Genomic DNA, 21,692 nt, shown 5'->3' on the forward strand with positions numbered 1-21,692 from the left:
CCTGCGCGTCTCTGCCTTCCTGTGGACACAGCACCCCCACCTCACCTCATGTCCCCCACTGTGATCCCACGGCAGGCGCGACCTCATCCCCACATCCCCCGACCCCAACCCTAGTTCAGGGGCCACCCTGGGGAGCCTCAGGCAGGGGACCGAGTGCGTCCTCCCATCCTTTCTGGTCGTGCCCCAGGCCAGAGTGTGAGGCGGCGGGTTCCCTCGCCCCATTTCACAACACGCAGGCTCCCGGCGACCAGCCCCGTGGGTACCTAGCCAGGATGCTTCGGCCCCTCCCGGGAAGGGCAAGCTTTCTTTTTCTTTGTTTTTGTTTTGTTTGGGGCCACACCTGATAGTGGAGGGGCAGGAGGCGGTGGCCAGTGCCAGGCCCTGGGCATTGGCAGCGGGGCCCGAGATCCGTCTCCCCGCAGAAGGGGCTCACTCCTCCCTTGGTCCTGATGACCCCCCCCCAGTTCCCTGCCGCCCCCCACCACATCTCTCGTCCCCTCAGTGAACGGTGGGGAGGCGCCCAGGGGCCCCCAGATAGTCGCCTGGACCATGTTGGTAGCTGTCCTGATGGATGGGCGCGGGCAGGGAGGAGGCGGAGGGGGTGGGCTCCGCTCTGGCCCATCTGGAAGCCTCCGGTGCCCCTCGGAGACCCCCTGACCTGCCCTTTTCTCTCGGGCCCTCGGGAGCGGCCGCCGGCCGGGCCTGCCGGCCATTTCAGTGACATTCAAAGGCCCCGCGGCTCAAGGTTTATTTTCTTAGAAATAATGGTTTTTTCGGGCTGGCATTCCTCCGACGGAAAAACAAATACAGCCAACTGCGGCCAGTAGCGGTGATGGAGGCGAGAGGGCCGGGCCGGGGAGCTGGACATGTGGGCAGCGGGGGGCCGCGGCGTCCCCCCCTGGACAGGCCCAGCCCCGGGAAGACTCGTGGGGCCCCTGCATCCGGCCCCCCGTGGCCCCCCACCCCTGCCCAAGGTCGGGGAATGTCACCTGCCCGGCCATGGGACCAACCCGCCCGCGTGCTGCTCAGGGAACAAGCTGTCATGTCTCCCCCTTTTTGGGGGGTGAGGCGGGGAGTCTCCTGAGCCAGCTCAGAGGCCGAAGAGCCACCCCTGGGTGCAAGGTCTGTGGGGTACACTAGAGGGGTTCAGCTCATCCGAGAGGTGCTGGGGGACTAGCACCCTCCACCTGGGGGCCTGCATCCAGCCCTGCAGGGCCATTTCCCCCGCCTTTAATTATTTCTTTTAAAAACAGATCGGGGACAGAGAAGGGAGCACCAAGTAAAGGGTGTTGGGAGGATCCGCCCAGGATGGGAGAAGCATGCTGAAAGTAGACTATAGACCGAACATGGTTGCCGCCACTCAATGCCTCTTTTGCAAACCACAACACCCAAGAGGAGAGAGAGAACAAAAGGGAATGCCCTGCCACAGAGGCGGGGTAGGGTGGGAGGATGGGGGGGTGAGAGGGATACTGGGATCCATGGTGGTGGGAAATGGGCACTGGTGGAGGGATGGGTATTTGATCATTGTATAATCAAAACCCAAGCACAAAAATTTGCAAGTCTACAACTGGTGTTTCACTAATAAAAATTTTAAAAAAAATTAGGGCTGCAGCAACAGTACAGTGGGTAGGGCGTTTGCCTTGCACGCAGCCGACCCGGGTTCAATCCCCGGCATCCCCTAGGGTCCCCCGAGCACCGCCAGGAGTGATTCCTGAGTGCATGAGCCAGGAGGAACCCCTGAGCATCGCCGGGTGTGACCCAAAAAGCAAAACAAACAAACAAAACCAACAGATTGGGGGGGGACAGCGTGATCATACAGTGGGGAGGGCACTTGCACGTGGCCAACCTGGGGTCCACCCCCCACCCCCACAGGCTCCCCGGGGCCCCGTCCGGAGTGATCCCTGAGCCCAGAGCCCAGAGCTGGCTCTGAGCACTGCCAGGTGAGGCCCCCAAACCAAACAAAAAGAGTTCAAGAATCCCCTCCCCTCTCTCCTCTAAGCCACCAACCCCCACTTTCCCGACCTCCCCCAAAACAGACGCACGTGGAGTTCTAAAAAAGTGTAAGAACGATGATGAAAACGACTTAATAAGATCACAAACGTTATTTCCCTAAGAAGGCCAATTGGTTTGAAGATCCCCCCGGGCCCCCCGGCCCCCGCCCCGGCCCCACCGTTCAGCTCAACGGGTCTGCGGCTGGGAATTTTGTTGGAAACGCTTCGCGGCCGGTCTGTAAACACGCCGGGCCTACGTGCTAATTTTCCCCTCCCCGATGCCGTCAGGTTGTCATTTTTCCCCTTTCCACAAAAAAAGGGAAACCAGTCAGACACGTGATCAGCGGTGGCCAGAACCCAAAGTCATTTTCCCCGAGAGTTTTCATCACAGCGCGGTGGGGCGGCCGCGGTCGGGACTCGCCGTGGGATCAAGCACTGAGCAAAGGCCCGACGTGAAGAGCGGCGGAGGGACCGGCGGAGGGACCGCGGCTCAGACTAAACAGTGATTAGCAGGAGGGTCTGGGTGACTCAGGCACGACTTTGGAGGGCAGTTGGCCTCGTCCGAGGTCTGGTCCTCATTAGGAGGGAGCGCTTTTAATTAAGATTAGCAAGGCCCAATTCGAGCTATAATTTGGTCCTTTTCCTCGGCAAATGTCTATGAAAACAAAGCAATTAAGGTGAAATGAGTTGGAGCATTTAAAGGGGACCGCGTGCCCCCAGCCTGCCCCCATCGGCGGAACCAGCACAAACAAGGCCGCTAATTCAGACCAGGAGGCGGCTCCTGCAAGGCCAGGGGGTGCGGTGGGGGATGCGCTGCTGCGGGGGTCGCCGGGGCCCTGCCTCTGAGAGAGGGACGGCGGACAAGACGTGCAAAGGTCCTGGGGTAGGAAGGCGCTGTCCGCTCGAAGGAGGAAAGAAAGCGGGCGACAGCTTTACTTGGGGCATCGCCACTGGTGGATCCAGATGGTGACCTGGGTGTCAGGTTGGGGACGGAAGAAAGGCAGTTGGCTGGACTGGTCAGCGGAAAGCTGGGTGGAGCCTGGGGTGCGTGCATGGCTGACGGGCCTTGAGCCCCCTCGGGAGCTGGGCGGAGCAGCTGGGGGGTGCTCCCACTGGCTGAAGGGTCGTCCGGGGTCAGAGCTGCTGAGTGGAGGCGTCTGCCCGGCTCCGTTCCTGCCGCCCAGCTGTGCCAACCTCCCAGGCCTCCCTCTGGACGACCTTCAGAGCCGGGCTGGCAGAGCCCCGCGGGGCCTTGCCTGCTCCTTCGAGGACCGATCACGTCCACTCACTGCCCGTGACACGGTGCGAGGCCCAGCCCTGAGTGACATCATCGCCCTGGACGTCACAGCTGCAGAAAAGGGACCCCCGTGCTGCCCAGCAGAGCCCCCGGGTCACCGTCACCACCACCAGCCTCGACAGCCCTGACACGCCAGCGTCCTCGCTGCCTTAACATCCCCCCTCGGGACCACCATCGCCACCACCACCACCATCACCACCGTCACCATCTTCCTCACCATCACCATGTTCCTCACCACCACCACCGTCATCACCATCATCACATCACCACCTTCATCACCAACACCATTAAAACCATCTTCCTCACCATCACCATCACCACCACCACCATCGCCAGCAGCAGCAGCAGCAGCCAAGGCGGGGCAGCGCCGTGTGCCGGGCCGTGACCGCCGCCGTAAGCCCACGCAGGCCCTGGCTCCCCCCACACCCCGCATCCCCACAGGCAGCTCCCGGTTGCCTCCCAAGCCAGCCAGCAGGGGGCTGGTCCGGCGTCCGGCTATGGCGGGTGGGGCCCTGGGTCCAAGCTGCACGCGTGGGCACCCCTACCCCGAGCAGAGAGAAAGCATGGGAGAAGCTTGTGACCGCCGAGTCTGGGGGGCAGGACGGGGGTCACAGTCGGGGTCCCTGCAGCATGTCCCCCACCTCCGCTCAGGCCACTCGGCAGCCGCGACTCGCCATAGCTGAGGGGCTGGGCTAGGGCTGAGGACAACGTCGGGTACCAGCCTGGCCCAGCCCGCTGCAGGCCCTGAGCACTGCGTCCTCGAACCCGCCCGCTGGGCCCCACCCACCCCGAAGCACACCTGAGCCCCCACTGGGCAAGACCCAAACACGCAGACCCCCTACCCCTGCCGGGTGGATGGGGACGGGCCCTCTAAGGCCACCGCCACCCGGCCAGCTGCCCGGCCCCCCGGCCTCCCAGTCTCGGGGCAAAGATGGGGGAGGACCAGGAGCCCCCGATGTTCACAGCACGGGGGGCTGACCCAGGGGCCACCCCACAGGGACTCCGAGCTGCCCAGGAAGTCCTGCCCTGAAAGGGCTCCCTGGGCCCACGGGGCCGAGTCGGAATGAGGGGTGCAGCGTGGGGGGCAGTGGGACCCAGGAAGAGTGTGGGAAGAGCGAGTCACGCAACCCCATGGCCAGAGCTACAGGGCAGGGACCGGGCACTGGGGGCAGGGAAGGCGCCCCATGCCGCGCCGTGCAGGGGTGGGGCTGTGGAAGGGGCTATCTGGGAAGGCGGCCTGGAGGAGGCAAATATAAGGATGGTCCGGGATGAGCTGGGACCCGGGGGGCAGGGGGGAGGAGGCGGTGCTCGGGGCAGCCGGGGAGGCTGGAGGGGGGCTGGGAAGCAGGGAACGGTTCTGTGTGTGTGTGTGTGTGTGTGTATAGCGTGTGAGGGCTGGATGCTTGATGTGTGTGTTCGCGGCAGGTGTGGTCTGTGTGTGGCGCAGGCATGTGTGAATGTGGTGTGTCTGGTGTGTGTGTGTGTGTATGTGTGTGTGTGGGGCGTGTGGTGTATGTGAGATGTCTGTGGTCTGTGTGTGACGCATGTGGGGTGTTGAAACACCGCGCCTGCGAGGCATGTGTGTGGCGTGTGTGGGGGGCGTGTGTGAGTGTGTGTGCCGTGGGGGTGTGTGGCGTCCGGGCTGACCCTGCCGTCCCTCTCCAGACCCCGGTTCCTCGCCTCTGTCCAGGGAGCCCAGCGCGGCCACGGGCAGGTGGACAGCGGCTCTGCAGGGTCACGGGCGGCGGGGGGTGGGGGGGTTGTGTGGCCCCCGCAGACGCCCCCAGAGCTGCGTCCCCGCCCCAGCACCCACACAGCTCCTGGACCCCAGGAAGGACGGGACACAGGACGCTGCCACGGCCCAGCCCTGGCCCTTATCAGATGCCACCAGCAAGGGCGGGGTCGCGATCTGAGCATCCCAGGAGGTGAGGCCTGGTCAGAGGCCCTGGTCAGCTGGCCCCGTGCCCCCACTGGGCTTCCTTCTTCCCCTCAGATTGGGGCTGGCCGCCGACAGTGGGGGATGGACGGGCGTGTCATGGGGAGCAGTAGGAGCCGCTTGGCCCTGCCAGCCTCAGAACATTCCAGAACATTCCAGAATGTTCCAAAGCCTCTGGGAGAACGTCCCCGGGCTTCCGGCTCTGAGGACCCGCTCTTCCCGAGCTGAGGCCCAACTGGGGACCCCGAGCTCAGGCGTGAGCCGGCCCCACCGGCCTCCACCTCCCCGCCCCTGGGCCCGGAGCCAGCCCCGACGCCCACAGACGGGCCCGCAGCTCCCGGCCATTCCGGAACCAAGGGAGGTTCTGGATCTGGCCCCGGGTCCCAGGGAGGCGGCCCCCAGCCCTCACCCCACTGGGCTCTGGCCTGGCCCTGCTGGGCCAAGAGACAAGTGGGTGCAGGGTGCAGGCCCGAATCTGGAACGCCGCACACGGCTGGCCGGGGATGGGGGGCGTCCGGAGTGGGGGGTCCCTCGGCCCGCGGCGTGGCCGGCTCACCTTCACACTGCCGGCCGTCCCCCTTGTAGCCGGGCTTGCAGAGACACCGGTAGGAGCGTGGCGCGTTCTGGCAGATGGCGTCGATGTGGCAGGCGTCCGTGCCCTCTGCACACTCGTCCACGTCCGTAGCTCCTGGGGGTGGGGGGATGAGACCTGAGCGGTGGCCGCAGGCGAGGGGCCCGGCTCCCCTCCCTTCCTCCTGGGCCCCTCGGCCGTGGCCCCCGGGGAGTTTGCGCAGACAGTTGGTGGCGGGCAGGGCCGGTGACCCAGACCAACCCTTATTTCTACCACAGTCCCTCTGGCCCGGTGGCCGCTGTGGCTGGCTTTGGGGCCACACCCAGCGGGGCTCAGCGCTTGCTCCCGGCTCTGTCTCTAGTGCTCCGAGGATGGCGCCTGGACCTGCCGGGTGCCAGGCAAACCCTCCCCCCCCCCGCTAGACAGTCCGCCCCCACCCTGCAGAGAGCACAGAGCACCCAGGGCCTGCTGCAGAGAGCGGCCCGACCCCCACCCCTGCCACCCCCGTCTGGGGCGAGTCTGGGCTCCTCACACCCCACCCCAGACTCAGCTGCAGTCTGTGGGGGCTCCCGCCCGACCCTGCACCCAGCCCACCTGTGACTCCCTCTCGTTCCGCTGAGAAGCCCACCAGGCTGGGACACGCTCGGAGGGCTGAGCGCAGCGGGGACCCCTGGTGCAGACCCCCCGGGTGCAGCCCGCAACGAGACTGCTATGCCCCAGATCACCGGCACCTCCCGCATACTCAGAGACGGGGAGATGGCTGGGCCCAGGCTGCCAGACGGGAAACTGAGGCCGAGAGAGCTTGGCAGCTTGTGGGACACTCACGAGGGGCAAAGCCTGGACTCTGCACGGAACAAGCAGGTCGGGGATGGGAATGAGGCACAGACGGACAGAGGGACGGATGGACGGACGGCAGCGCAGGGACCCTCCGCGGGAAGTTTGCAGTGGGGGGGTCTTCACTTTGTGGCCAGCCCTGCCTCCACCCCTCCGCCATGTGTGCCGGCAGGCAGCGGGGAGCCCCTCCCTCCCCAGGACCCCTCCCCCTGCCCGCCCCCCCCCCCGGAAGACAAGGAATGGGCAGCGCTGGGGACCCACACAGCGGGTGTGTGGGGGACACACGTCCACACACCATACAGACTCACGTGCACCCACACACTACACACAAATTAGCAGGCATGCATCCACACACCACATGCATGAACCCACAATCACACGGATGCACATACCTGTACGTGACCACACATTATACACACACATATATATATGCACGCATCCACACACTACAGACAGACTGGCATGTCCACACGACAGACACACATGCATGCACATCCCCACATACTACACACTTGCGTGTACAACACAAACTACACACAGAGAAGACACATTCATGCACACATACACAACGCCACATGCACAGACTACATGCACACACCACACGCACATGCACACAAACACATGCGCACACATAAAAACATACGTTCACATGCTATATTCATGCACACATCCACGCTACACATACACACAGACCACACAGGCAACACGGGTGAACATAACGACACTACAGGAACATGCAGGCACAGGCACGTGGGAACACGCACAGAGACATGCATGCAGACGCGCACACACACGCATCCACATACACAGACACACACAGACACGCACAAAGATACATGTTTACACAGACATGCATGCAGACGTGCACACACACGTAGACCCACAGATGCATATACACACACATGCACACACGTACACAAAGACACAGACGCACACACAGACGCGCACATACATGGACGGAGACATGCATGCACAAAACATGCACACGCAGTCATGCACCCACAAATATGCACACGCAAACTTGCACACACAGACACACAGGATGCATGCATCAAGCAGGTGATGCCGCTTTGGGGGTTCTCTCGGCTCAGGGCAGTTCCAGCTCCACAGTTGCCCCAAAGTGGGCACCAGGGGCTGAGTCTGGGGGTGCAGAGCCGAGCACCGGAAGGCTGGGGGCCAGCTAGGACGGCCAGCAAGGAGCTGGGGATGCGGCGAGAGGGATACCCCGGGCGTGAAGCCAGAGCCCAGGGACAGCGGGGGAGAGGGGGAAGGAGGGGGTCCCCTCACCTGCCGGTGGGGAGAGCACTGGGCCCCACAGGCTCCTGCCTCCTCCCGGTTCCTACCTGGACAGGTGCCCCCATGCGGGCAGGAAGCGGAGGCTGCCCCTTGGGGGGTGGGCAGGGAGCCCCCGAGAGCAGAGGGGTGTCTGCTCACAGGCTCCCGGGGGCAGGTGTGGGTGCGCCCCAGCCCACGGGGAAGCACCTGGAACCGGCACACTGGGGCGAAGGGCCCGGGCAGGCGGGCGTGGAGCGATCCCGGGGGTCGGCGCGGAAACGGCTCCCCGCCAGCGCCCCTCTCGGGACAGACGCCCAGGAAGGACCCCACCCCACCCGGCGGGGACCCCCAGCAGGCAAGAGAGGGAGCGAGAAGCCCCGGCAAGCAGCGTCGCAGGGGCTGAGAGGAGCCGGACACGCACGGGGACCCGCCCGGCCCGCGGCCGCCGCCCACCCCCAGGCCCCCTCCCCGCGGCGCGTCCCCTCCCTTTCCCGGACCTGCCCTGCGAGCCCCCAGGGCCGGGGTCTCGGGGTCCACCCTTCCCCGCTCTCAGCCGGGCCGCGCCCTCGGGCGGGTCCGGGCCGGCTTCCCCGCGCCCCCCGTCGCCCCCACCCCGCGCCCCGCACCCGGGCCTCCGCGCGCCGCCCCCCCGCGGGCCCCCGCTCCCCTCCGGCTTCTCCCCCTCTCCCGGGCCCGGGTCCTTTTGTGTGCGTGTCCCCCACCCCGCCCCCACGCCTCGCGCCCCCTCTCCGGTCCGTCGGTGGCCCCGTCCACCACCCCGCCGGGCCTCTCCGGCTCCGGGGGCGCCGGCGCGCAGCCCGGGGAGCGGGGAGCGGGGACCCCCGCGCCCTCCCCTCTCCTCGCCCCCCCGCCCCCGCCCCGCCCCGCGCGCGCCCAGAAGTTACTTTGCAAAGAGGCGGCGCGCCCGGGGCTTACCTGCGAGCCCGCCGGCCCCCGCCGGCCGCCCGCGCCAGCCCAGGGCCAGCAGCAGGCACAAGTGCCAGCGCACGGCCGCCGCGCCCATGTCGCCGCGGGCCCCCGGCTGGGCGTGCGGGGCGCGAGCCACCGAGCGGCCGCCTGCGCGCTCCCAACGCCGCCGCCGCCGCCGCGCTCCGGCCGCCGCGGGCAGCGCCGCTGACGAGGACGGGCGCGCGCCCATTGGCCCGCGCGGCCGGGGGGCGGGGCTCCGCGCGCGGCCGGCCAATGGGCGGCGGCGGGGGGGCGGGGCGGGCGCCGCGCCCGGGGCCGCCCCGTCCCTCGGGGCGGGCGGCAGGTGGGGCGCGGGGGCGGGGCCGGGTCGCGCGGCCCCGGGGTGCGCGGCCCGGGGGGCGAGCCCGCGCTGCCCCTTCGCCCCGGCCCCCCGGGCGGCCCGGGGGCGGCGCGGGGGCGTCGAGGGGGCCGCCCGTCGGGGCCGCGCCCGTGCCCAGGCCCCCGCGGGACGGAGAGGACCGGCCGTGCCCGAGTGCCCGAGTGCCCGAGTGCCCGCTGCCCACGGCCGCCCTGCGCCCAGGAGGCGCGACCTGGGCCCCGTCGCGGGGACAGCGCCCGCGCGCCGTCGGGGTGGGGCAGCGCCCAGCCCAGGGCGGACCTCCGCTGCCCAGAAGGAGCGCAGGGCCCAGGCGCGCGTGGGGAGGGGGCGGAGGCCGCCCCCCGAGTGACAGGCTGGGGGTGGGGGGCGGGCCGGGCGCCAGGATGTCAGGCGGCCCCAGGGCGAGGCTGGAGGCTACACCTGCCGCCCTTGGCCTCTGCGACCCGCACTGGACACCGCGCTGCAGGGGCGCAGCGGGAGCCAGAGGGCCCCTCGGGCCGCAGGCCGAGCTCGGAGGAGGAGGAAAGTTCAGCGAACCCCGCCATCTCCTTGGCGACCACCAATCACAACGCCCCCTTTTCTTCTGCAACTCGGGCCTCACTCAAAGGCCAGCCTCGAGGCTTTTTGTCCACTCGGCCCGCGCCAGTCCGCTCGGCAGCAAAGCCTCCCCCCCCCTGCTACCCTCACCCATTCCCGGGCTCACAGACATCCTCAGACACACACAGCCCCCTCAGTCACACACACACATTGCACGCCACACATGCCTTGCAGCTGCACACGGAGACATGGGCACACATGCAGAGATGCACAGACATACAGGCACACACACAAAGACATGCACACACACACAGACACCACATGCCCACACACAGAGGCACACACCTGTTCGCAACATGCACACACAAACACACGTGAGTGTGCACACACAAGGCAGGTACACACAGATGCACACACACCGTCTTTCCATCCCTGATCTCTGCAGCCTGGGGAAGGGGAGCCTTCGTCTTCACCCCATGGGGGAGGGGGCCCACCCTTTCTCCAGGTGGTGAGGGGGCCCCCCACCCTGGGCAACCAGAAGGGGCGGGTGTGGCAGGTGGGAACTGAAGGGAAGGGGCGCTGCTCTCTGCCCCTCACTCCGGAGCTTCCCCCTGGGGGAGACCTGGGGCCCCAGCCACCAGGTTTGACTTCTCGTTCTGTGTTCGGGGCTCCCTAGGGCACTCCCCTCAATCACAGTCGGATGGTTCTGGGGGTCGGGCCCGGGGCCTGGAGCTTCCCGGGCTCCTGCCCCTTGGCCTCCCTTTTGTCCTCAGCTGTGCCACTCAGGGTCTCGGGAGTCAGAAGTGTCCCCAGCACACATGTTGTCAGGGACACTGAGGGACAGACAGGGGATGTGGGCTTCGGGTGGCTCACTGCAGGGTCTCTAAGACAGCATCACACTGCCCTCAGGGGCCCCATGCCCGGCCAGGTGCCCTCGGCCCCCGCCTGCTGGCAGCCAGGGACGCTTCCTCCCCCCAAATCTGCCCGTCATGGGCCTGGGGGCGGGGGACAGCGTGTCACACCGCAGGACACAAAGCATGGAGAACGTGCCGAGGCCTTGAAGGGGTGGACACCCCCAGACCTGTGTCTGGGACACCTCTGCCTGGAGCACCCACACCCCTCCTCCCCCCCACCCTCCCTCCTCCTGCCCACACCAGCCCCGGGCTCCAAGCAGGGCTGAGATTTCCTCCACGCTCCCAGAGGCTGGGGGGCGGCCCCCCACGAGTACAGTGACACCGGAAGTGTCACATGTGTTTCCTCCCGGACGGATGGGACCAGCTCCAGCGGGGCCCTGAGCGAGGCCTTGCCTCAGGGCTGCTGAGTGAACGGGCGAGAAACGGGGGCTTTTGTTCCGCTTCCGGGGGATCAACCATGATTCTTGGGGCATGAGTTGGGCGGCGCCCTCTCCCTGCGCCCGTCATCCTCTGTGTCCCCCGGGGGAGCTGGGCGCGCCCCTTCTGCCCTGTGGCTCCCTCGGGCGGGGCATGGGACCCTCCTCGTCTTCCCCCAGACGCAGCCTCTGCACCCCGACTCCAGCTCTGCACGCCTGTCCCAGCGGAGGCAGCCCTGGTGGGGGGCAGTCGAAAAAGTTCCCAGGGAAAATGCCCGCCTCCTCCTGAGAGTACCCCCGGCCTCACCACCTCCCTCCCGGCACCTGGGGTTTCCTAAGACGCCTCTTGGTGGCTACCGGCTTCCTGACTTGAGCCCCACTTGGCAAGGGAGGGCCTAGGCGCCCCCAGACCCCGACCCTGGGCAGCCCCCTCAGACCCTCCTCTGCCAATTTTCATCCTACTTTTTTTTTTTTTGGCTTTTTGGTCACACCCGGCGATGCTCAGGGCTTTCTCCTGGTTCTGCACTCAGGAACTACCCCTGACAGTACTCAGGGGACCCTATGGGATGCTGGGAATCGAACCCGGGTCGGCCGCGCTCGAGGCAAACGCCCTCCCCGCTGTGCTATTGCTCCAGCCCCCTCTCGACCTACTTTTGGTCGCCCCCTCCCACATCCCATTGCTACATCCTCCCCACACTGTCCGGACGCTCACAAAACAGACTGTGAAGTCGTCGAGCACGTCAGGTGTTCCCGACGCCTGGGGGGTGTCACCAGGCTGCCGTGAGCACGCAAGAGGCACAGCTGCCACCCGACACGCACCCCAACACTAAAATAGAACCTGCACAAGACGCAGCCTCAGACTGCTGGGACGGCACCCGAAGCAACGAGAGCCGAGTGGGGGGTGGGGGGCGGGCAAGTACCCAGCGCCGCCGTTCCCAACGGTTCAGGGTCCACGCACCCCGTGTGCGCTCACAGGGGAATGACCCCCGTGAGCAGAACATCAGACCCACGTTCCACCACGACTCATGGTTCATCCTTAAAGACAGGACCCGCAGGCAGCTTGCGTGGAGCTGAAGCCGCTCCAATCCCCGGGGAACGGCCCTGAACTGCCCAGTAGCACTAGGCATGAGCCCTGAGCACAGAGCCGGGAGTCAGCCCTGAGCACAGAACCGGGAGTCAGCCCTGAGCACAGACCAGGAGTGAGCCCTGAGCACAGAGCTGGGAGTCAGCCCTAAGCACCGAGCCAGGAGTCAGCCCTGAGCACAGACCAGGAGTGAGCCCTGAGCACAGAGCCGGGAGTCAGCCCTGAGCACAGAGCCGGGAGTCAGCCCTGAGCACAGAGCCTGGAGTGAGCCCTGAGCACAGAGCCGGGAGTGAGCCCTGAGCACAGAGCCGGGAGTGAGCCCTGAGCACAGAGCTGGGAGTCAGCCCTGAGCACAGACCAGGAGTGAGCCCTGAGCACAGAGCCGGGAGTCAGCCCTGAGCACAGAGCCGGGAGTGAGCCCTGAGCACAGAGCCAGGAGTCAGCCCTGAGCACAGACCAGGAGTGAGGCCTGAGCACAGAGCCGGGAGTCAGCCCTGAGCACAGAGCCGGGAGTCAGCCCTGAGCACTGCCTAGTGGGGCCTGAAAAGCAAAACAACACATAAAGAAAGGAAACACTTAACAGGTGCTTCAGGCCTGATCTCAGGACACTGTGACTAGTCAGCCCCCGAGGGAGCAGGGCCCCTCAAGGTCACAGGTTCCTGGGGACAGGAAGGAGGAATGAGGCGGGGGATGGAGGGTGGGGAGGGGCCGGGAAGCTGCACCGGCTGTGGGTGCCGGCAGGGGCGTCTGCACAATAACCCTAGTGAAGCCACGACTTCAAACGCTGAAGATGATCAACTCCGTGTTGTGTATATTTAACTGCACCAACTCCCCCACAGCCCCCGAACTTGCAACAGCCACTTAAATTATTTTAATTTTAGCTTCCCTGAGGTCTATGGAAATCGGGAGATGAAAATGTCATACCTTCCAATTCTTACATAACGGGAAGCTCAGGTTTCCAAAAGAAACGCTAAGCTCGATCAATTAAAATGATCGCACGGGGTGTATTTTTAAAAAGCTCCACAGAACGGCTGCATCTCACTTTTCCGCCTCTCCCCCCCCCCCCCCCCAAAGTTTTGGCCTCAGATCTGCAGCGGTTATGTGGTGAAATATAGTAACATGAGCTGCGGCCACCGGCTCCTCCCCAGGGAAGGCCTCTGGGCCCAGCGCTGTGTGGAGAATTGGGCCCGTGATCCTCAGGGATGAGCAGCCGCCTCCCCCCCCACTCTGCCCGTGAGCCCCCCAAGTGTGGCCCCCAAAAAGCAGACGAATCATCCCACGTTGGCTTCTCCTGCTCTGAGTGTGACGAGGACGAATCTGGAGGCACGGAGAAGCGTCACCTGATGTCTGTGGGGTCTCCGTCCCCTTGTTCATCGATTTGCTCCAGCGGACACCAGTAACGTCTCCATTATGAGACTTGCGGTTACTGTGTTTGGCATATCGAATACGCCATGGGAAGCGTGCCAGGCTCTGCCATGCGGGCGGGATACTCTCGGTAGCTTACCAAGCTCTCCAAGAGGGACGAAGGAATCAAACCCCGGTCGGCCGCATGCAAGGCAAACGCCCTACCCGCTGTGCTATCGCTCCAGCCCAACAGCACAAGTAATTTTTAAAAATTCAACTTCATCCAACTCAAAACACGTTTGCTTCAAAAGACATCACTGAAGAGGCCAGAGAGATAATACAGGGATTGAACTTCTGTCATTGGGGTCCCTGGATAAAGCGGGGGCTCTTCCTGAGACCCCGTTTCCCAGACACCGTACCCCAATAAATCCTGCTTTCTATAAAAATGAACAAAAAAGCCTAACTAAAAGCAATTGTTTTGGTTTCTTCTGGACAGAATAACCCAGCCTGAGCACTGTGAGGGCTGGGATGGGGAGGGACACTGGGGCATCACGGCCAGGAGCCATGGGTCACGGCCATGGGTCAGCTCCGGGAACCCCATAAACACCCTGCATGGTGGGTTCACCCCACTGACAGATGCAGAGTGGGGCCCAGAGAGCTCGCAGGTGCCTGAAGACACACAGCATTGCCACAAAAGAATAAATGAATGAAGGAGGGATGGATGGGTGGGTGGATGGGTGGATGGGTGTGTGTGGGGGGTGGATAGATTGGTGGGTGGATGGGTGAGTAGATTGATAAATGGATGAATGGGTGGGTGGGTGGATGGATGAACAGAAGGGTTTTTTTTTTGAAGTATAACAGATTTCATTTGGATGTTCTGAGGAAGCAGTGCAGGGGGCAGAGAGAGAGATAGAATGAGAGAGAGGGAGGGAGAGAGAGGGGGAAGGAGAGAGAGGGAGAGAGAATGAGAGAGAGGGAGGGAGAGAGAATGAGAGAGAGGGAGGGAGAGAGGGAGGGAGAGAAAGAGAGGGACAGAGGAAGAGAGAGAGGGAGAGAGGGAGGGAGAGAGAGGGAGAGAGAGAGGGAGAGAGAGAGGGAGAGAGAATGACAGAGAGGGAGGGAGGGAGAGAGGGAGAGAGAGGGAGAGAGGGAGGGAGAGAGAGGGGGAAGGAGAGAGAGGGAGAGAATGAGAGAGAGAGGGAGGGAGAGAGGGAGAGAGAGAGGGAGAGAGAGGGAGGGAAGGCGGGCTTCTCCAGAGGGGAAAGGGCCCCCAGCCCCGCATCGGATGCAGAAGTCTGAAAGTCACATCTCAAGAGGGGAGACGCGGGCGCCCCGTGCTGGGCAGAGCTCAGGGGCCTGAGGCCAACACAGAGATTTGACTGTGTTCCCAGTGTCCCCCATTCCCACTTACCCTTTGACACATTACCTCGCCCCCTAAATCAGGGAACCCCCATTCTGCAGTCTTTGTGGATTTGGTTGGCCTGTTCTAGAAGTTTCTACACGTGGCAACGCACTCGTTGGTCCACAGCTCTGGCCCAGCGTGCTTCTCCAATCTCATTCAACGCACGCAACTTCACAGTCTGCTTCTCTCCTTTCATCCAGACGCATAAATGCCTGTGGAGGATGTGGTCTCCCTGCACACTGTCAGGTAGTGCTGGCTGTGTGAGCACTGCAATGAGGAGTCCAGCCCCAGGAGCGCTGTTTGAGCACCACAGTAACCCCAGGGAGCATCACATCCACCATGCCCCTGGGCTTCCCCTCTATGGAATGCAGTGCTCGGGGATCACCACCACCAGGCCATTGTGAGACCCCCGACCTCATCATCGGAATGACAGTGAAGGGAGAAATAGGATTTTTTTTTTTTTTGCTTTTTAACCTCTGAGCAACCCAGCGAAGCTCAGAGGTTCCTCCTGGCTCAGCACTCAGGAATCACTCCTGGCGGTGCTCGGTGGACCATATGGGATGCTGGGAATCGAACCCGGGTTGGCCACGTGCAAGGCAAACGCCCTATCCGCTGTGCTATTGCTCCAGCCGCAGGATTTAAATATTAGAAACAAAAGAAACGGTCCACACACACCTGAACCCCGTGGTGTACGGAAAGTAGAAATTCCAAAGAGGCAGATGCCAGCACCCTACGCAGCTGGTCGCCTCTCCAGGAGGCTGACACCATCCCAGCAGGCTTGGGGACAGCGGGGTCCTTAGTGAGAAGGGTCACTGGAAACAGCCTGCTCATGTTCTCTGGGAGTTTGGCTGCTGCAAAGCCCAGAGGCAGAGACATTGTTTTTTCTTTTTGGGTCACACCCGGCGATGCTCAGGGGTTCCTCCTGGCTCTGCACTCAGGAATCTCTCCTGGCGGTGCTCGGGGGACCCTAGGGGATGCTGGGAATCGAACCTGGGTCAGCCGCGTGCTAGGCAAACGCCCCTCCCCGCTGAGCTACGGCTCCAGCCCCAGGCAGAGAATATTGTTACCACCCTTGGTGAAAGCAGAGAATATTGTTACCACCTGTTGGAAACATCTTGCGGAAAGTTCCTGCTACAAAGTGACAAAGGCAAGTTTAAAACAGGGTCAGGGCTGGGGGTGGGGTGGGGTGGGCCGTGGGGGCAGGCGCTCGCCTTGCACACAGCAAATCTGGGGGTCGAGCCCTGCTAGGAGTGAGCCCCGAGCACAGAGCCAGGAGTGAGCCCTGAGCGCGGCTGAATGTGACCCCAACACACACACACACACACACACACACACACACACACACACACACACAAGCAAGGAACAAACCCACTAAAATAGGACCTCGGATTCTTGGATTCTGTGTTTGCAGACACAGTGAACACCAGCGTGGGCTTCTCCCCCTTGTCTTTGTTTGAAGGGGCCGTGACAGACTGACAGCAGAATTTGTACCTGGGTTTCCTCCCCAAGGGCGGCCGCAGGCAGCCGCGGGGTTGGGGGGCTGGGGGGGCTCAGGAGGCTCCCCCCAGTGCGAAGTTCGCTTCTTGCAGCAAGGGTGGGGCCGTGCATTAACCCACCATCTCCTGGGGGCACTTCTGAGAGAAAACGGTCTGTACCTCGGTGCAGAGGTTCAAGGCCAGCGGCCGGGGTGGGGGAGTGACTGAGGAACGGGGTCTCCTGGCTGCGTCTCTGCGCCTGGGGGTGGTGGTGGTAGGCCGAGCTCGGCGGGAGATTGTGCGGGGTTGTGAGGGGTGAGGTGGTTCCCGGGATTTGGCCGGGAAGCCTAGTGGCCGAGGCTCCACATTTCCCCAGGGCTGATCTAAGCTCCGGACGGACAGACGGACGGACAGACGGACGGACTCTTTCCCTCACCCCCAGGTTTGATTCCGCGGGTGGATTAAGGCCAAATCAGACGAGATCTTCATCACAAGCGACTCCGCGGCCCTTTTTGGGGGGCGCTTCAGGGCTGAGGCTGCAAAGCAAACAGACCGTGAGGACTGGGGCAGACTCGGCCTCTGTCCCGCCCCCCGGGGCTGTCACCCACCAGCCCTTCCCTCGGCAGGGTCCCCCCTGGTCCCCCCAGTTCCCTGGGCTCCTGCCCCCCCCTCCCGATCCCTCTACCCCTCCACCCCCCAACCCCCTGGACTTTTTTTTGAAGTGGATCAGTGGAACCTGCATTATTTACAGCGGCGGGTTCCTGCGGGCCCTCCCGGCCTTCATTTATTCCACGGCGGGAAAGAATGGGCCGATTCAAGGGCCCGGGGAGAAAGGACGGTCAATGCGAGTTCTGTGTACTCACTTCGAAAAAAAACAAGGCGGCGGGCTGGGCGGAGCCTGCGGATTTGCTCTGGGCTGGGGCCGCATTCAGGCCCGGCCGGTCCCGCTCAATCCTCTTAGCCCAGACAATGCGGGCCGGGCCGGCGGCCGCCGCCGCGCTCACATTCCAGCCGGGGCTCAGGGCCCAGGGCTGTTTAAATTGCTACTTAGGTTTCCAGCTGTTTTACCAGGATTTGCCCAACTTAATAGCTCTTTAAGGTCTTCAACGAGAAAATAGCTCTTCTCACGACTCAAAGGCGCGGCCCGGGTTGGCTCCGCGGCATCCTTTGTCCCCCGACTTAAATCCTCAGCCCGGTCCCCTCCCCCGGGCAGCCCAGCCCCGTGTCCAGCCCCCCCTGGCGATCATTTATCCTTTTAACGTTCTGGGTTCTGGGCCTCCGTCCAGAAGACTCCTAAATGAGTCCTTATTCTGCCTGACACGGGAGCGCCGCCGTCATCGTCCCTCTCAGGGACCGTGTTCCTTAAGCCGCCTACTGTGTGCTGGCCTGCTTGTCTGCACAGGAAGGGGAGGCGCCCATGAGGGTTCGTCGTGCAGATGGGGAAACTGAGGCACGGAGGAAGGTGGGGGTCACTTGGTCAAGTTCACTTCAGGGGCATAGAGCAGCGCTGAGCAGTTCCCACTGCCAGGCTCTGCTCTCTGACACCCCCGCCCCCCGCAGAGCAGGGGAGGGGCAGGAGGGGCGTCTGTGTTGGGGTGAGGCACCTTGGCAGGGGACCGGGGTCTTGAGCGAGGCTGCAGGGAGCACCAGCGGAAGAGGAGGTGGGGGGAGCCCCGGACCCACCTTTCCATGTCTTGGATCTGGACTGAGTCCCCCACCCCCAGGCCCCTCAGGGGCTGTCAAACATACAAATCACCTGTAAGTTATGGTGTACTTGAAAAGCAAAGAAGCGACTTCCGGAATGTATTCAGGATGGAAGAGTCTACTCTACCCGGAAGATTCTCAGGGACAGGGGTGGGCATTTGGGAACCACAGTCTTTCCTCCTAGGCTCTGTTTTAGGAGGACGCTGCCTCTGCACGCAGCTGATCAGGGTTCCAAAGGGGTACGACTGGGGTTTGATCCCCAGCACCCCACATGATCCCTGAGTCCTCCAGGAATGAGCCCCAAGCACAGAACCAGGAGTCAGCCCTGAGCACAGAGCCAGGAGTCAGCCCTGAGCACAGAGCCAGGAGTCAGCCCTGAGCACAGAGCCAGGAGTGAACCCTGAGCACAGAGCCAGGAATGGCCCCAAAACCAAGGATGTGGTGGTATTGGCCCAGAGATCACCTTGGGTGCTTGGGGGTTTTCCAAGACTCCACAGTGCAGGGGGTCTCCAATATTGGCACCCTGGGGACCACACAGCGCCAAGGACTGAACCCCGTCAGCCGCAGGCAAGACAGAAAGCCTCTAGCCTGTGCCTCTCTCTCTCTCTCTCTCTCTCTCTCTCTCTCTCTCTCTCTCCCTCTCCAGGAAGCTGATTTCTGCGTTTGGGCCATGTGGGTGCTGGACCCGGGTCCGTGCTCGGGTGAGCAGGTCCAGCCTCTGGGTCTCCCTCCAGCCTCTCGTGGGCCGCGGTCAGCAAGCGTGACTGCTGTTCTGGTTGCTGGGGTGTCTCCTCCCGCCCGCCTCTGCGCCCCCATCTCGTGCCGCTGGCCGCGGCCTTCCAAGGAGCTGGATGGGTCCCCCGAGGTGGAGGCTTCCACAGAGCTCCGGTCCTCTGACCCTGCTCACTGGAGCATTGTCCACTGTCCTCCCATTGTTCATCGATTTGCTCGAGTGGGCACCAGTAACGTCTCCATTGTGAGACTTGTGACTGTTTTTTTTTTCCATATTGAATACGCCACGGGGAGCTTGCCAGGCTGTGCCGTGTGGGCATGATACTCTCTGTAGCTTACCGGGTTCTCCGAGAGGGGTGGAGGAATTGAACCCGGGTCGGCCGCGTGCAAGGCAAATGCCCTACCCGCTGTGCTATCACTCTGGCCCCGACTCAACACAGGAAACCTCCCCCCGGCCCGGACACAGAAAGGATTAACAGATTGATAGCTCTTTCTTGGTTCCATGGGTGGTGGTGCGTGGCCGTTCTTAGTTGGTGGAACGATTGTCTGGTTAATTCCGATAACAACCCTGCTCAAAGGTTTAAGAACTGTTTTTAAAAATCTTTAAAAAAGGAATTTTTTCCCCCCTTTGGTTTTTGGGCCACACCCAGCTGTGCTCGGGGATCACTCCAGGCGTGGGCCAGGGGCCCACAGGGATGGACCCAGCTCCGTGAGGAACCGGCCGGGGCACTGCGGCCGCTGCCCACCCACCCTGGGTCGCTGTCACCAGCCTCTGTCCGTCCTCTGCACACAGCTGCATTGATCTCCCTGAGAAATCTACCAGTTTGACATCAGTCCTATTTGTCACTTTGGTTTGGGGCCACGGCGAGGGCTGGGGGCAGGGTCCAGAGGCTGCTGTGAAATGCTCAGAACAGGGACCAGAGTGAGAGCACAGCGGGGAGGGCATTTGCCTTGCACGCGGCCGACCCGGGTTCGATTCCCAGCATCCCACTGGGTTCCCCCAGTACCGCCAGAAGTGATTTCCTGAGTGCATGAGCCAGGAGTATCCCCTGTGCATCGCTGGGAGTGATCTAAAAAGAAAAAAAAAAAATTCGAAACAGTTCTGGCTTCTTGCTGGGTTTCCTCTGTCTTCTTCAACCCTGGACGCCTTCCTCCCTCAGACTGACGGCCGCCCCGCCGGTGTGGGCTGGGTCTTCCAGGACTGCCTTATGCTTCATAAATAATGGACTCTTTAGCACAGATGGATCGAAGTGGGTGTTTTCCTAGGGCTGGAAAGTTCCAGATTGCGGGAGAATGACTGGCCACGGTCCTCATCGCTCACAACCCTCAGCCGGCAGGGCAACCCCAGTTGTGTGTCTTTGCAAAAATGGATTTTTTTTTTTAAATCTCGGAGGAAAAACAAAGCCTCGCAGATTTCTCCTTCAATCCATCCAAAGCATCTCCCGGGGTCTCTGAACCTGCCTCAGGGGCTTCTCCTTGTGTGTATAAATAATGGGACTAGGTTTCACTGAGAGTTTTAATGGTTCACTTTTTAGCTGTGATTTGAGTGGTGGATCATCTGGAATTTATCTGGGTGTGAGGGGTGAGGTAGGGATTCTGCGTTATTTTTTCCAGATGCTTGGTGACCCGGTTATCTCTCCACAGTGGGTTTGAATAATACCTTTTGCTCCCTGATACAAAAGGCCCCCTTTTTTTTTATGAGAACACACACACACACACACACACACACACACACACACACACACACACACTGTGGAGCCCTCCCCACCCCCCGCCCGCCATCCCTACATCCTCCTGGCCTCTGTTCTGCGTCTGGACCGAGCAGGCAGCACTGACCTTGAGAAGGCAACAAGCCCCACATCTGGCCAAGCCTGTCGCCCTCAACCCCCCTTGATCCCCACCCGACCCCCCCAGAATGTCTCAGTCTGCTCTCACATGTTTATTTTCCCAGATGAAATTCGGTATCATTTTGTCAAGTTCCAAAAAACTAAAAAGAAAATAGAAACTCTGTTGGTCAAGGGTTTTTTCCTGACCCCGGGGGTTTCGGCGTTTTCATAGATGGTTGAGATTAACCCCTTGCCACCTGGGTCATCCCTCTCGAGCTCACGGGATTTATTTGTAATAGTTCTTTCTCCCCAACCTCCACCCGCCTTCTCTTTCAAAAAAAAAAAATTTTTTTTTTTAACAAGGATTTTACAGCTTGGAAGCGTCTCAGTCTGTCAGAGACAGGATCAATAATGGCTTACGTTTCTGGAAACTTCTCAGTCCGTCAGAGCTCTGGATCAATAATCACTTACGCTCCTTGGCTGGTCTCCTCAAGGTCTGATGTGCTTGCGAACCGGTTCTATTTTGGGGCACGCAGAGGAGAGGCTCAGCGGGGTGTGTCCGGGCTGTTCCCGGTCGTTTGCTCTTCGCTCGGTTGGATCCCGGTGGTGGGTTTGGGCCACGCCTGGCGGTGCCTGGATTTCCCCGCCTCGTTGTTGTTGTTGTTTCTTCTTCTTCTTCTTCTTCTTCTTCTTCTTCTTCTTCTTCTTCTTCTTCTTCTTCTTCTTCTTCTTCTTCTTCTTCTTCCTCCTCCTCCTCCTCCTCCTCCTCCTTTAGTGAAACACCATGAGGTGCAAATTTTTTGTGCTTGGGCTTCAGTTCTACAATGATCGAGTACCCACCCGCTTCTGAACCTCGGAGGATGAGGATCCATCGTTGGGTCACTCCTTCCTCTGGCCCCGTTGGCCCTGCCCTGCCCCAAGAGGACGGCCCTGTGTCTGTGTGGCTGGCCGAGGGACTGGGAAAGAGGACGGGGCCCCAAGGGAGGGACTCTCCCCTCTGCGTCTGGTGCGAGGCAGACCGGACGGCGTAGCGCCTGAAGTGTGG

General features: G+C 62.3%; 1 protein-coding gene across 2 annotated transcripts in view; it reads right to left on the reverse strand.

Moving 5' to 3' along the window:
• Positions 1–8,928, reverse strand: part of SCUBE1 (signal peptide, CUB domain and EGF like domain containing 1) — a 60,386-nt gene extending 51,458 nt beyond the window's left edge. For both annotated transcript variants that reach the window (XM_056137409.1, XM_056137408.1), the window contains exons 1-2: positions 8,841–8,928; positions 5,781–5,912 (exon numbers count right to left, since the gene is read on the reverse strand). In XM_056137409.1, the coding sequence (XP_055993384.1) occupies positions 5,781–5,912; positions 8,841–8,928 (220 nt within the window). The remainder of the gene's footprint in view (positions 1–5,780; positions 5,913–8,840) is intronic.
• Positions 8,929–21,692: the final 12,764 nt, after the last annotated feature.

This window comes from Sorex fumeus, unplaced genomic scaffold (assembly GCF_029834395.1).
Source record: "Sorex fumeus unplaced genomic scaffold, SorFum_2.1 ptg000125l, whole genome shotgun sequence".
In the NCBI taxonomy this organism is placed as follows: Eukaryota; Metazoa; Chordata; class Mammalia; order Eulipotyphla; family Soricidae; genus Sorex; species Sorex fumeus.